This window comes from Pezoporus flaviventris, unplaced genomic scaffold (assembly GCF_033815535.1).
Source record: "Pezoporus flaviventris isolate CSIRO_AGI_PZ_B2104156 unplaced genomic scaffold, CSIRO_AGI_Pfla_v1 ptg000096l, whole genome shotgun sequence".
Taxonomy (NCBI): Eukaryota; Metazoa; Chordata; class Aves; order Psittaciformes; family Psittacidae; genus Pezoporus; species Pezoporus flaviventris.
In genome coordinates, this window is record NW_026892644.1 from 4782322 (window position 1) to 4799437 (window position 17116).

At 35.8% G+C, this 17116-nt stretch overlaps 1 protein-coding gene across 5 annotated transcripts in view; it reads left to right on the forward strand.

Annotated features, from left to right (window-relative positions):
* LOC133281118 (ankyrin repeat and sterile alpha motif domain-containing protein 1B-like) overlaps nt 1–17116 on the forward strand; it is a 305927-nt gene that overhangs the window by 33108 nt on the left and 255703 nt on the right. For all 5 annotated transcript variants that reach the window (XR_009747384.1, XM_061476333.1, XM_061476329.1 and 2 more), the window contains exon 2: nt 13214–13294. Coding sequence is in view for 4 of the 5 variants with exons in the window: in XM_061476333.1 (XP_061332317.1) it covers nt 13214–13294 (81 nt within the window). In the remaining variant the exon portion in view is untranslated. The remainder of the gene's footprint in view (nt 1–13213; nt 13295–17116) is intronic.

Consider the following 17116-nt stretch of genomic DNA (forward strand, 5'->3'; position numbering starts at 1 on the left):
GTGAAACCATGCTGGCTGTCACCAAGCACCTTGTTGTTTTTCATGTGCCTTAGCATGCTTTCCAGGAGAACCTGCTCCAAGATTTTGCCAGGCACAGAGGTGAGACTGACTGGTCTGTAATTCCCTGGGTCATCCATTTTCCCCTTATTGAAAATGGGGGTTATATTTCCCTTTTTCCAGTCGTCGGGAACTTCACCTGACTGCCATGATTTCTCAAATATGACGGCCAGCGGCTTCGCAACTTCATTCGCCAGCTCCTTCAGGACCCGCGGATGGATCTCATCAGGGCCCATGGACTTGTGCACGTTCAGATTTTTAAGATGGTCTCGAACCAGATCCTCTCCTACAGTGGGCGCCAGGTCTTCATTCTCACAGTCCCTGCGTCTGCCTTCCAAGACTTGGGTGGTGTAGTCAGAGCCTTTGCCAGTGAAGACCGAGGCAAAGAAGTCATTCAGAACCTCAGCCTTCTCCAAATCCTGTGTAGCCAGTTCTCCCAAGAGCTTCCTGAGGGGTCCCACATTCCTGAGGGGGCCCACATTCTCCCTAGTCTGTTTTTTATTTGCTATGTACTTGTAGAATCCCTTCCTGTTATCTTTAATACCTCTAGCTAAGTTTAATACTAACTGGGCCTTAGCTTTCCTAACCTGGTCCCTAGCTTCCCGGACAACATCCCTGTACTTTTTCCATGCCACCTGTCCTTGCTTCCACTTATTATAAGCCTCTTTTTTCATTTGAATTTTCCTCAGCAGCTCCTTATCCATCCAAGGAGGTCTCCTGGCCCTCCTGCTGCACTTCCTTTTGGTTGTGATGCAACACTCCTGAGCTTGTAGCAAAAATCTTCCTTTGTAGTAGAAGCTTCTGTGTCATTTAAACCTCTTAGTCTTGGATTTAATTTCTACATTTGATAAGGCTTTTAAATAGAATCGAAACAATAACTCCTAATGGATTTGAATAGGGAATTCTAACATAAATAGACCACTGATTTAGTGAATATTTTTACTGTCATTACATTTTGCCTTCTAAGCTATGTGTCATAAATGATTTTGTTCAATAAAAGGCATCATGTTGGATGACTATTTTTTTTCTGAGTAGTCCAAGTGCTTACTAGTATATCCTTCCAAATATTTTTTTTGGTGATATGATGGGTATGATCTTTTTAATTATTTCAGTAGCGCAGTTCATGAAGTTTTAAGTGGTGATATATTCTTGTTACTTACCCAGAAGTTTTGGAAGACCTTTGTAATATGTAAAGTTGTGAAACTTTGACCTTTCTAGTTAATGCATGTTATTTGTCTTTTTGAAAGTTATTTTGTGCTGAGAAATTCCAGTCATGATCATAATAATGCTTTTGATGCTCCTGAGGTAATTCTGACCTCTGTTGGCAAAGCACAGCAAAGGAAATGCATGTTCTGTAGCACACTTCTGTTTTGATATTATTTATTTCAGGCATGACATATTGCTAAGAGGAGAAATTAAGCCATCAATTCTATATTTTTATAGTTGGAAACCTTTTTTTGTCTTACCATTCTGATTAATTTGAGCACAAGATGGATTTATATTCAAACTCTCCTTAGTTAATAACATTTCTTGGTTTAGTAATTTTGTACCAAAGAACCAGTTTCATCCAATATCTTTCTTATCCAGATTTTCTATACTATGCCAACAGCATTTAAACACATCATTTTATAATAGCTCTGTGTGTTAAAGTTTGGATTTTACGAGATTCCATTTTTTAAGTTATGCAGTATGTCTGATAATAATGATTGCCATTCTGTAACACAGTGTTTAAGCCTCTGAGAAAACATGATCAGTGGATTGGTTTTGCTTAGTTGTTTGCAATAACTAATTTCACACTAATCATGATTGTTATTGAACATGTTAATCTAGATGAGAGACATAAAGAAAGAATTGAAGGGATGTAATCTGAACAGGTGCTATTATTACTTTTTTTGGTGCAGTAACTATAATTTCAATCATGTCTTTGTCATATATGTCTTTATCTTTCAAATGTCCTTCCTAGGTTGTGTTCTTGTTAACAAAATTAATATAATGCTGATGGAAAGAATAAGGGTTAGCACTTTGATGCAGCCAGGTAACATGCAGATACTTTCTGCGAGCATTCTAGCAAAGACATTAAGTGCACCTCAATTTTGAAACTGTGTTACTCCAGAGAACAGACTCAGATTGTTTAATATTTTATGTTATGGATAGGAAGGGGTTTTAGTACTATTTTGAATTCATTTTGATCTAGCTTACTTTCAGTTACCTTGCAAAACTGTACTGTTGCAGGCTTCTAATGTTCTCTGCCTTGCTCATTGTCAGCTTGGGGCTGTAGAGTCTGAGTAACTGAAGAAGTATTCTACAATAAATAAAAGAAATTTATTCTACAATAAAATAACACAAATATGTTGTTTGTATGTTATAGGTCATTGATAGACTTCAAGAGCCTTAATATCTCAGCATTCATATTTTGGAAGTTAGTTGCTGGAGTTGCACTCTTTCACTTTTCTGAGTGTAGGTTAAGTTTATAGCAGGTTGTCCAAAAGGGTTAGAGGTTGTTGCTGCTGTTATGAGGTTAAAATATGGAAGCTTTGAACTCAGAATATGGGAAATCATGTGGATGGTTTATGTAATACCATTTGGATGTAAACACAAAATATCAGACTCTTACATCTGTTACATTCTCATTCGTCACGATAGCTAGTGATTGATTTCATTGATTCAGGGTTTAAGACTGCCATGGGCTGATTTCTGAATCTCTTTTTATATCTCAGCGTAAACTGGGAATAAGGTGTGGGATTAGCTTCAAGGATTGAGAGGAAATGGAATCATGTATTTTTTCTGGTGTCTATTTTGCTGGTGTCTGATAGGATTACTCTACTTTTGAGGAAACCCAGATTAGAAAGGGCAAGGTTATTAAAGCCAGCTGAGTTGCAGACCGTAGAACCAAGTTCTGTTCTGTGTGTCCTAGAGATATAACAAAGACTCTCATCTCAGGTTGGTTTCTGTGATGAACAATCTTTAATTCTGGAATGAGGTCATAGTTCTAACAGCATTCATATTTCAAAATTGGTGATATATATTGTTACTCTTCCCAGCACTGCTTCCAGTGCCAGAGCTTCAGGAATTTTTATTCCATTTAAACAAGTGTCAGTAAGTGTTCCGGTATGCATAATTAATCATTCTGAGGTTTTAAAATCTCCTTTTACAGTAAATATTGACTTTGCCTGTCTGTGATAAGAATATGTTTAAAATTGCAAACACCATGAATTTATGATGGATAGGAATGCTATGTTGAACCTACAAAAATGTATTCTGGAAAAAACTCCATAACTTTTCTTACTAAAGATCCAAGGTCAGTTGAATTAGGAAAAAGAATGGCTGAAGGAATAGCTCTCCTAATAAAATGCACCATCGTATCTGTATTCTTGAGAGAAAGAGAAATGGGGCTTTACTTCAGTTTGGTTTTGATATGAGAAATATTAGTGTGGGTTTTTTTATTTTAGCATCATCTAACTTTTACAAAAGAAGTCGGAGTGTTCTATCTGAGAACATGTTCTGTTCTTCCAAAGAAAATACTGATGTTATATACTGTACTTAAATGTTCATAAGTGTATTCACGCAAGTACATCTTTCAATCATGAGATATGCAAGGACTTTCAAAAACCTTCAGAAGATCCACTTCCATTGCTGTGCTTACAGAAAAATAATTATTGTTTAATAGTTTCACTAAATAGCAGTTGTCTGGGAAGAGTTGAAGGAACAGAGAATTTATTTATAAAGGGAGTTCAATATATGTATGTATTTATGTATTTTATGTATTGTATATACACTGAGAAAAGATATAGTCAAGTATGTCTGATTACTTGTCTTTATTGTATAGCCTGACATTATCTAACGCAATGGATCCCTGTTCCTGGTTGATCTTGATCAATGGATCTTACACAAAGCATATAGGTCTGATTCACAACAAATTTGTAGAACCCATCTACCTCATATATATATATAGGGAGCCTCAACTCATGTTACAAAGGGTGTGGAGCTACCCTCTATAGGAATAATGTGATGCATTGATCTTTAGCATTAGCCATACTCATCGCTGCAGATTGTTCAGATCATGTAAGATCATGCATGGAGACATCAGTGACAACAGTTTCAAAACATGGTTCAGTAGTAAAATCATTCATGTATATGTTAAAGAAGCTGCCTGCTGATCTCGTTTTGGACTGGGTATTTTCATAATTTAGTTAGTAGTTGTTCTCACAGTGTTCTTGTGCAAAACGATGCCAAATGAGAGTTAACATTTTTTTCCTATCAGGATGACTGAATTATTTTCAAGGACAGAATTCTGGAGTGGATCCAAGAATCTGTCTGACTCATCATTGACAAGCTGGAGTTACTAAGGTTCACTATGAACTGAGCAAAATCCCGGCTTGTCCCTGTAGACAACTGGAATACAGAGGAACCCTGCTGTCATAACTGATAAAAGCTTTCTCTGTTTTAGCTACTGCAGGCAAATTGGTCTTGACTGCAAGGAGAAGGCAAAGCTAACCAGTATTAGCTAGGAACATACTGCTTTCTGAATATAGCCATAGTATTATGCAGTGTACACAGCCAGTGTACTTGCAGATGAGTAGTCCATAATGATGAAGCCAGGCTGGTTAGATACAGGTCAAATGCAAAGTGACCTTATATATGACTGATCATTTTGATAAAGCATGACTAATTTATTGCCTGTTCATTTGTGTGACAACATTAAGAGGTCAAAGTACTTCTCCTTTACATGTTACCTTTTTATAACATTTAAGCTGATATAACTATTAATATATAAGAATATATATGAATATATATATAAATATATATATATAAGAATAAAATTAAATGCCTTCAAATGAAATTGATTCCAACTTGAAGTAAACAGAGTTCTAGTTCAGTTAAGCTAGTTCATGTGACTTTAGTTCAGGTTTGTTTAGTTTTTACCATACAAACTACTTAACTGGAGAGACAGTGCTCGTCAGCATGTTTTTCTAGGTATATTCTTTCTCAAACTAAACCTATCTAAATTTGCATGTACTTATGCACAGGCTGTCTAATCTGCAGACTCCTAGAACACACCTCCCACTGGCCCAAATCTCCCTTAGAACACCACTTTTTTCTCTAGTATTTTTTTAATACAGATGTTCAAAGTTGGCTAAACCTCCAAGATAATATTTGTGACTTCTGCAAAAGCCTGTTGCTCATGTTTTGGTCTGCAAAGTCTAACCTTCACCCTGGTCTCATGTGACAGCCAGCTCCCTGTGTGGTCTCAACCTCAGAGACATGCAGGCACACACTTGCCTCCCGGGCTACTTCACTTGCTGACTAGTCCAGCTAGATCTTCACCAGCGACCACACTGTCTCACACACCCACGCTCCTTATAGTTGCAGGCTTCATGGATACACAGGCCTTCTGTCGCATGGTCCCATTTCAGTTTCTGGTACCTAGAGCCTCCTTTGCTCCAGTTTCTGGCAACAAGGACACATAGGCTTGCTCACCCACTGTCTGACCCAGTGTCTGGCATACATATGTGTGTATATATGTATATATGTATACATGCACACAGAATAGAGTCCCTCACCCAGGAAAACAGAAATGGATTTTAATATGATTGAGAGCAGAACATGGCCAGACTATTGTACTGCAGACCTAACTATATATACGTGATCTGCCCCTTTTTTCCCCTTATCCCTCTATTTTGTCACACATGTTCCTCTCCAAATCACCTGAATCCATCCCTTTCCCTGGTTTTGGTTCCTCCCTAAACATCCCATAGGAAGTCTTGCTCCCATGTGTCCCATATCTCTAGACAGGAGCACCTTTCAGCCTGAAATACGCTCCAGCATTGCCTCAATGTCTGTCAGTCCTGGACAATGGATTGGAGATTGTCACAGGACAGCCCTGGGAGGGGCCCCAATAGGGTGTCTCTTCCTCTGAGTCTGTAATTTGGGTTCCTGCCTGCCATTGTGCTGCTGGACTTGTAGGGATGGGTCTTTAATGTGTTGATGGCTCTTCCTGATGAGTATGAGAATAGTTGGGTCAGGATATGTCTTGATTCTCCCACCTGCTGTTGTCTCTTTATGCTCCTTTGTGGATGTATGCAGGAGCTGTTTATCTAACTCACAGTTATGAATTTTTGTATAGTTTCTATTATCTTAGTGCTGTTCTAGCCTGTTCTTTGGGTACTTCACAATTACTATGTCCTCCTCTACAGGTTCTGTAATTTCTTGGCTCAGAAGTTCCTTTGGGATTGGTTCTTTAGTCCTAACAGTATCAAAATATGCTTTCATAAGACCATTTCTATTTCTTTCAGTTGCAATTCTTCTTTTATTCTAAGGTTATTCAAAGGATAAGGCCACATTGACTCTGTGAGTCAAAAGTCGCATTGATTCTGTGATACTTACCATGGCTAGGGGTGTTCTGGATATCCAGGACTTTTGCATCTCTATGCCTGGTATTTTGCCTCTCCTCCACCACACGCACTGGGCTTCTCTTATTTAGAATCAGTCTTTTCTTAGTCCTTTTCACTGGAGAAAGTGTGGATGGCAGATTGGCTTAATGACTGTACTAGCCTTGTCCTTCTGCAAATATAGTTAGTAGCAGCAAGAATGGTAATGAGCAAGTATACTAGGTTACCTATTTGGCGTTAAGGTTATTTGTATTCTTTTAAATGCTGCCACCCTACACCAAATTTGGGTCTGGGCAGATGTAGTTGGTTAAATCTCAGTGTTAGTTTAGCAGTGATATTTCACAAAACCTGAAAAGCAGTAATTACAGGTAAGTTACTCATTTTGAGCCTTACATTGTTAGACATGATGCTTCTGTTCTACTTTGTGTATGCAATTTTTTAAATTGCCCTTTTTGCCTCTATGCTTCTGTTAGCACTTTAACTGCTGATCCTGATGTTTGTGTATTTGGAAAAAGATTTTTTTCTAACCAACTATTGTTATAGCTTTTCATGGAGGAAACAAACATGACCCACAGAAAATAAACATTGCAGTATTGCTAAATTCATAATGTTGTGAGTTTATGAATTTTTTCTCCTTGTGTGCCGCTTGATATCCATCTTCATGGATATTTCTATTACTGCACATAGCATTCCTTAGACAGGTTTTCAAGAGGAAAACTTAATTCAGAGTTCAATCACAACAGATACAGCAGGAATGCTCAGCGTGAGTGTTATGATGTAGTTATTGATACTTTTATGCCCTAGATAGACTAGATGGTAGTGACTCTTCTTTTTCTAATTTATTTTCACATTTCTGTTCCCAGTTAACGTTCAAAAGGGGTTATATGTATATTGGAGGCTTCTGCGACAGCTGGGAAAAAGAAACCTTTTTCTGGTTTTCAGAGAGGCCTAGCATCACAGATAGACACCCCTGAAGTAGCCCAGTGGTATATTTTGTGAATGTTTGATATATCTCCCTGAGAATAGTGAGGAATCAAATGGCTTTCTTAGCTTATCCCAACTTGTTCTTCAGTTTCTATGTTGAAATACATAATTCCTTGATAGGAAGGGAATGCTGATATCTGAGCAGAATCTTTGTATCTTACACATATGCTGCACAGGAAAATTTCCATTATCTCTGGATATCTTCATTGGCAAAGAAAGGCGGAGGCTGGATTTACCTTTAGTTATTATCTGCACTCCATTCCAATAGTAATTTCATATTACCATTATAAATCTTAATCTTAAATGTGTAGGCCATATCTGCACATTTTATACAGGTAGCAATCTTTTAAAAGCCTAGCTTTTGCTGAAATAAAGTTCATTGGATTAACTTGATCATGCATCCATAGAGAGGAAGAATAACCTATCTGTTCTCATATCTGTTTTGATCACAGGCAATGCATTCTTGCAATGAAATTTATGTATGATATCCAGCTGTTAGGAGGCTTCAAGGTAACAGTCCCTAGATACACAGACTCAGTTTCTCGCTAAGAGATAAAATTTTGCCTAAGTTATTGAAGGGAGAAGTAGCTTGTGTAAATAACTTTACCTCATTATGAGACCACTGTGTAGAACTGAGACCTATTTATATAGGAACCACTCTTGAGTATAGTAATAAGTAGGTGTTATATAATAAAAAACCTCATAATATTTACTATATTCAGTATTTCATATTAAATAGAACCCACTTACCAATTGAACAGAATCAATATGGAAATAAAATCACAGTTCAGTGATATTCCTCAGTTTTCCAGACTTACGCTATTTATGGCCAAGGCTGTAAACAGATCAAGGTTAAAGAAAACAACTGGAATAAGATGTTTTAGAGCCTGAACTCGAATGACATACTTAATCCCATGGATTAGTTAACCACAGATTTTGTTGTATTATTCATATTGACACAACTGAAGAGCAGGAATCAAAATGAGATAAACACATTCCATGCATTCAAAAATGAAATGGTTTGGAGTCACATTTCAGACTAATACAACAAAAAGCACTTAAATGAACAATTGGAATTATATATACAATCAGCTTTAAAGAAGCAGTGTTAACTGGATTGATAATCCCCCTGCCCTTCTCCTGTTTAATTTTTAAGTTAATAATTATATTTTTTATTAGTAGTAGTTTTATTTTTCACTTTTAATTCTCAGTTGCTACAGGCAGCAGCTGTTTTTAATACTGGAAAGAAGACGCAAGATAGCCTTACTCAAGACATCATCCACTTTTGTTAAGACATATAGCTGCAGTTGCTCAAAAAGATTCTTACAATGCATTTTTGGGTGATGTTTTTCCATGTACATACTTTTCTAAAAGTTGGTTTTTTTCCTAGTGTCACTAAAGACAGATATTTGAATTTATTTTCCTTGAAGTAATTTTAAAATGTATCTCAAATTCAGCAAAGTAGTGTAAATATAGGTAAAGCCATACAAGAAAAAGTCATACATTCTTTTTACTGTATATCTTACATAGCACTGGATTCCATCAGAGAGGACTGTTGGAAAAAAAGGTATCACATTTACTAAAATGAAACATTTCTATATTTGATAAGTAACAATTAATTTATATAGGTTAGGGCAACATGGTTGGCAGTTTGTACACAGAATGGAGAATGCTTTGCTGCTGTTCACAGTCAGTAACATTATTATTTTGTGTCTGAATAACTGATGATACATATTATTGTGTAACAAATTGCATTTTCAAAAATGCTCTGTAAAACTGTTCATATATTTTGTATAAGTTCAGTTTACATGACTGAAAATGTGTGTGAACATAGGCAGAGCACTAATGAACATAGGAGCCTGGCTATGTGCTTTAATAACTTTATGCAATGTGTTTCTGACAATTTAACAACGTTATTAACAACAATAAACCTGGAAACTTTGGAAGATTTTGGCTCAGAACAGCACAAATTCCTTTAATACCTATTTATTCTATGGGACACAGGAACAGTGTGGAATCTAAATTTATCTGAGCTGGTTGGTTGGTTGCCAACAACATCGGTGGGAACAGTATATTTACTGAACCTGCATTAATTTTGTAGGAGATAATGTTGCAGTACTATAGCAATGCAAAGTAAGTTTAGGATTTCCCACAGTTAAAACTGGCCTGGCAAGATCAGCTTCACTACTTTTATTGTCCTGAAGAGCCAGCGGTTCTCTAGGAAGAGCTTCCAAAGATGCTGAAGACTTGGGAAAGAAGGTGGGGACAAGAGTGGGAGGGATGAGAGCTAGGTATATGCTAATCCTCTGTCAGCTCTCAACAGGGTTTAGACCCTAAAATATGCAGTGATGAACACCATGCTCTATCCATCTCCTCTGGAGCAACTGATTCTACCCAGACAGTGTAATCTTTCTTGCTGCAGAGAAGAAAAAAAATCAAAAGGGAGTTACCAGACAGCTGTCAGCTAAGGTTTAAGTGAAACCAATGGGCTGACAGACGCTGATGTCATCAGGCACCTTTCTGTGGATTTTACGGACTCATATTATTGTTTTACCAAAAATATTTTCCTTTCACCTTGTCAAAACTACCATACAAAGGTCACAAATATTAGTGCACACATAACAATATATATATATATAAAAAGTACAGAGTGGAGATACGATGGAAACATTCAAACTTGTGACAGACATTCTGTGCATGTATGCATGGTTCTTGTACTGTTGATAGGGAGTCTTCCTGTGTGATTAAAATTAGCAGAATTAACTTCTGATTTCCTTGCTTTTGCGTGAAAAAATGACTTCCCTATTATTTTTTCCATATAGCAAAAAACATTGCAGAATACCAATCAACTAGCCATCTTTTTCTTTAGTCTGTCATTTTCATGTCAGCTTTGAAATGCATGTACTTCTTGCATGTACTCAGCTCACAAAAGAGAAAAAAATGTTAATTTTCTTACCAAGTAAAGAGTATTTCCAATTAATGTATGACATCAATTCAAAAGGTCAGTGTTCTTTGTCCACAGTGACAGCAAACTATAATAAGAAGGTCTTTTTGCTGTTGGCAATGGTTTAAGTAGCATAACAGACTGAAGTTTCTTTGTGCCTCACTTTGGCAAGAAAAAATGGAAGAAACTAATTGATGATCATGTTTTAATTCAGCGTTTTAATTCATCATTGACTGAAAAATGATTTTTTTATTTTGCACAAAAAGTAGGTTTGGTTACTCTCTTAAAATTCATCAAGTGATAGATTTTCCTAATTTGCTAATGTACATAGGGAAAAAATTCCTAACTTATTAATGCATGTAAAATTAAGAAGTCTGATTTTTGACTACATCAAAGAATTAGGAGAAACTTGTTTTTGAGAACGTTCAATATTAATGGTAATCCAAAGAGCTGCTGATCTTCTGTGAAAAAAATACTCTTTTCTGGAGGTTCAGTGGTAACTTGTTTTGTTCCAGGTTCTCCTTAATGTCACTTTCACAATAACTGTTGAAGTGTTTTAATACACAGATAATACATTTAATAATTTCTCATATATTTTCTGTGATGGTGATGCCAGAGAAGGGCTCTTTAGACTTTTTCCTCTTTCTGCACCCCACTTTTCTCTGAAGTCATATATTTTTTATGGAGCTAATGCACCACTAGACTTTTGTCCTGTTGTATCTTTTTACAGAAGAGCTTTAGGCAAACTATTCAGGACAGTTGGGAATTTTAGGGTGTCAGGATTTCTATTCACAGGCTGTCCAGTTTGAACTTAATTTTCAGTTATTAAAGCATAAATAACCAGTATATTTACTGAACCTGCATCCATTTGGTGCAAAATAATGTTGCAATACTACAGCAATGTATGACTGCCTAGGAGGGGATTTCTGCACAGGCCCAAAGGAAAAGAGATGCCTGCAGCCAAGATGTGTTCATGTCTCTTGTGTTCTTTAGTTTGATAACCAAATTCTGATTATGAGTGTGTGGATTAAAGGATAGAATTAGGGGAGAAAAGAACTAGGTTTTTCTTGGTTTTCTGGGGGAGGGTTTAAGGGCCTAATTCATCATGAGCAATATATCAACTCATGGATTTGTTGCATTTTGAAAGAACAACCAAAAGGCAAATCGTAACAACTTAAACCTAAGCAAGCAAGTAAGCAAAACCAAGTAAATGAATATGCTGGTTGTTTACGTGATTATTTTAATATTTAAAATAATAAAGTTTTATGTAAAAATATAAACGAGGTTATAAAATATCAATAGATAAGGGCTTTATGCGTCCCAATAGATAAGTTTAACCTGTCTCTGTCATATAAATGGTGTATATCTATTATGGAGGAACTGTTGTTTCAAGGGCTCAATTTTTACTCCATCATGAAGTTAAGATAATTTCTTTTAATTGGAAAGATTAGAGTGACTTTCCCAACTTGAAGTTGCCTTTCATAGAAAGAAACATCTGTAGACTTCTGAGCAGATTAAAAAATAAAAAAAAACCAAAAATTCAGTTTCTGCTTCTTTGCAAGAAATTAAATTTCAGGGAGAGGTGAGGCACTCAGCACAAAGTAGAATTTTCCTCAGTGCAGAACAATGTATTACACAAATAATCTGTATGCATGTCGTATTACTTATGGGAAACGACTGCTTAAATTTATGAGCTAATTAATCATTCAAACACACACAATGAAAAAAACACCAGTCTACAACATCAATATTCCATAGGTAATAAAATACAGATTCAGTAGTAAAGAATTCTTTAAAAGCATTCATTTAGCATGCATGTCATTTTACTGATGTAGATCATGAAAAAAGCCAGTATGAAGAACTCATTTTACCTATTAGCTTCAGATTATTTTCTTTAAACTGCAGCAACTGATTCTAAGGTATGGAGTGAAGGGAAAATACAACTTTCCTAAGACTGTTTGACACTGTATTAGCAGCTAAAAAAAATCAGATTGTCATTCAAGACTCATAATCTTGTGTTCTGGAAGTCGTAATACTAATGGTCGAAAACTCTGTGACACTAAAAAAATGCTTTCAGAAAGCATTCAGATGTAGTCAGAGAAAAATCTGCTGGGATTCAATATGCCTCTGGTATCCAGTTTTCAGGATTTGGGGTTTTTGTTTGTTCTCGTAGACTAGCAGTCACATTTTTCTACTTTGAAAGAAAAAAATCTTCTTTACTGCTTTGTGAAGATTCCACAATAGATAGTGAAACTAGTTACATGAGTTATATAATGAAGCTGACTGTAAAAATAAGTGATGTATAATGCAAAAATAAAAACAACAACAAAAAGGAAACTTTTGTTTTGTATATATGTAATTTATTCCAAAATGTAATTGGTTAAATGGGAGCTAAAATATCAGGCCAAGTAAAAAGAATATATTTACTGTTCCTTTAAAGGATATGATTGGTTCTCACTAATCTTATGTTTGTATGAATCTAGACTAACTGACCTAAAGTCAATGAATACATTTTGTGAAAAAAGTAGTGCAAAATCAGATTATAACCTCAATGCAATTACCAGACTAATAGTAGGAGAGCAGATCTTAGTGAAATGACAGAATAGTCATTAGTCTTTGAGGCTGCCCTACATAAAGTTCATAAAGATTAATGTGTAAAATTATTTTTATAAATAAATTATATTGATATCAACATGACATTTGCTATTTTAAGTTCTTTTCAAGATAATTCGTCTCTTGGTTGTTGCAGAAGTCTTTAGAGTATTTATACATCAAATTTCTGACATGTCTGTACTTGCCAAGCCAAAAAATTAACTTTACAATTGTGCTTTATTTGCAGCATCTGGCGAGGACCAAATATAAACTGCACAGACAGTTCAGGTTATACTGCTTTACATCATGCAGCTTTAAATGGACACAAGTAAGTGCCTCACATTTAGTTTTCATGTAAAATGTTATTTAACTGCATAATTTAAAAAAGGTAGCATAGCACTGAGATTTTCACAGAAAGTTGACAATCCATGATTTACTGAAATAATCTCATTTCCAGTGGGATATATTAATACAAGAATTTTTGACACTAACTTTGACACCAGCATGTAGTAATGACAAATAGGAAATGCACTTTACAATCTATTGATTCTGTACTGTTTCTTCCAAATTCTTCCTTGATTTTGAGTAAATTTATTATTGTTACTGGTAGTGGTGGCTCTAATGCTTTTTAGCTTGTAGGAAATTGCAACAGAAAATTTTGTAATATACTTGTGTATGTACTTACACATGTATAGTGCATTGAATGTTTAAGGAAGCAATATATTGAAATGAAACCGTATAGATTAATCAACATCAAAGTAACATGATAAGAATATTCAGTAGTTATACACTTGAAAGAATCAAAAATAGCTATTACCTTGTATGGGACCTCATAGCTTTTCCCTCCCTGCTGCCCATTCAAGCTACTACACATATATTCTATCTCAACAGTCTTGGGGAAAGCCTTCAAAATCTGCACCAAGGGGTACTGCACAGACATACCAGTTCAGGTGAACTCTAAGGTATTGACATGTCAGTAAATTATGTGGAAACTTGCTACATATTTTGTTATTACACCTTATTATTTGTTCTGTGTTACCTCTGGTATTACATGTTGCTGCGTGCTACGTTACCTCCATTGTATTATGCTGCCAACCGCATGTTGTAATTAAGGCAGAGCAAGAATAAAAATTCTAATGAGGTCTATAAAGTTCTAGTGGGATGGACCTCACTGTAACCATGGTAAGAGCTGCTCCACTTGCTGCAGTCCTGATACCCTGTTTGTAAACTGCCCGTGTTAACACTGACTGGGTTTTCACTAAAGAAGATTTTAATGTAAGGCTTTGGGTTATTCCTCTGTGGGAGATAAGGAACTGATGAAAACCCAGCTGAAATTAAACGTGATTTGCACTAACATTAATGTGATTTTGGACGGCCCAAAAGATAACATATGAGTCCATAATAATGAGATGTTTTGTTTACTCATTTCACAATTTTTGCATTCTTCCTTGGAAAAATTAAAATTTTAGTTGTATTCTAGAAACCTGTATATTTTCTTTAGACCAGATTAATCTTTTGTTTCTTTTCTGAATAAATAAATGAAATTAAGATACTGTTAAAATAGATATTGTGCACTTTCCAAAATTTCAGTTCTGTAGGAAGATGCAGAATAATCCATTCATATATTTTACCTCTGTGGAATTTAGTCTAAGCCCTTAATATGGTCTATTAAACTCAGCCTTTTTTAAGAAGGGAGAAAATCACATTTCTCTTGTTTATCATTAATGGATTGTTTTTTGTGCCATTGCACATTTTTGATTGACAAAAGCACAAGCCTTAGCTTGCAAAGATTGCTGCTTTTAATATGTTTAATAGTGACTATAAACCAATAGTTACCGAGGAAAGTAAAAATATCACTGTATAAACACTGAATCTATTAAAGATTTCAAGTGAATCGTAGCAATATAAACTATAAAATCCCAAACATACAAAAGCCAAATAGTGTTTTCAGACACAGCATTGGCCAAACTTCTGCTGAAGTCAGACCAAACAGAACTTCAAGGTGTGGACTTAGGTACAGCCACAGATATAACTGCAGCTATTGGAAAGGTTACAATGGCTATTGGCTGCTATGACCTCTTACCCTCATAGTGGGATATTTAACAGTTACTGACATTTATAGCTTGTTATATTAAACTGCAATACATCATGGGGCATTTCATGATAAATCATGATGGTTCTTGATCTGCTATCCATACAGATCCTGCTACAATGGTAGCACTGTCAGCAAGAGAATTGGAAAGATAGCTGGTGTTTGTAATTTCGTTAATCACCACAAATAACAAATAAATAGCTTTACACACTCTTTCAGATTTGAAACTTGATATTCAAATTCAATATTGGGCGCAATCTTGTGACACAAGAGCCTTCCCACTTAGGAGTTCTTGTCTTTTGCAAAGTTTTGGAGTTTTAATTTTTCACATGTTAAATTAGGGTGAACTTGCAAGATTTCATTTTTTTTCAGGAAAAGTGAGAACATAAGAATTAATGGCCAAAGCAGTAATTTCTGTGTGGGATACTTGTTGGACACCAGTGTTCAGGTGCTTGTTTGATCATTGTATGTGATGAATTCTCTCCTCCTCCCCTTATTCTGGGATAGTTCTCTTTTCTTTTGAAACTATCCTGCTTTATATAAGTAATTAAATAATATCTGGGGCAGGCACTTGAATCTCAACCTCCCTAAGTAATTTTAGTTAGCCCAGTAATGTTACTAGGCTAAGGGCTGTCAGCCTTCCCTCTGAAATTTATTTATACAAAATGAAAAAGTTCTGACAAAGTGCTAAAAGAGACTCGCCCTAGAGAAGTGTAATGGGTCAGGACATTCTTGAAGGATGAAGGAGATTTAGGTTGTATTTTGTAGCTTGAATCTTGCAACAGACTCTTGCCAATAGTTGCTGTATATCATTATCTAGAGATTGCAGTTGTGGAGGGTTTTGTTTTTTTTTCCTGTTTTTTCTTCCTGCTTCATTTGATTTGTGTCCCTTTCAAACTACGCTGTATCTCGAGCTTTCATTAGACTGTCTACTGCGAGTCCACCTATTATTACATGAGAAGTCTCTCAAACCTTATTTGTACTAAAAGGTTTCTCTTGGGAGGCACTTTTCTGGAACTTTCTGTATAGCAAGTCTTTCTGTAGTTGAGCTACTTTTTCTTGTTTCTTTTAATGATATTTATTTGACCTGGTCAGGAGTAAGCAAAATCCAACTTAAAGTCTCCCCCAAAGCCTAGACATGATGACTCCAGTATCTCCATGAAATCTTCTGAATACAATTGAGAGTTTCTTTTGACCTGGATGTATTCACTCTTACTTGCCACATTTTATTCTTGATAGGCAATTAAATAGGGTGCCATGAAGGTTGGAAGAACAATTGCTTTGGGATTTACCTTCTGTCTTGATTTGTAGTCAAGGGTTTAGCTTTTAGTAGTAGCGTAGGCTGCATTGAGCTCCCTGCTTCCCCTGATTTTTTGAGCCAAAACAGTAAGAGCCAGTGTTTCCATATTCAGCAAAAATATGTATGGAACTGCCTACACTGGATCATAGATTCTATTAACCTAACAACTAATGAGGCCTGACTGTGTCAAGCTATGAGAAGACAAATGGAGGGATAAGACAAAATTTATTTACTTTCTGACAGACTTGATAACACGATCATACTGCACAGCTGATTTTTATGTTCAACTATTGAAATTAAGGAGAGGGATGCAATATGCCAGTTTATACTAATCTTTAATTTAATGTATGGTAAGCCACACTGAAAATCAGAGAGGAATATAATAAGAATTAAAATATTACACGTAATTTTTTCCTCACTTCTCTCAGGAAGCTGGATGTGGGAAGTGAAAGCAGAAGCAGTTATTCCAGAGAAGATATTATATATCTAACTAGGCCTTTATTAAATTGTTTACTCTATCTTTGAGATAATGCCTTAAAGAAGAAAAACTTGCTTAAGCCTTACTGCAAGAAGCATATCCATAAAGCTACCCTCTTGTCTTGCTGCCTCCAGAACTCAGAAGTGATGGAGAGAGGAGTACTTCTCTGCCTTTGGTGCCAGGAAGGTTTGGCTCGAGGGACATGCATGTGGCCTGGACTGGCAAATTCTAATAATGATTCCATGGCCAGGTGATCCTGTTGAAATAAACAGATACAAAG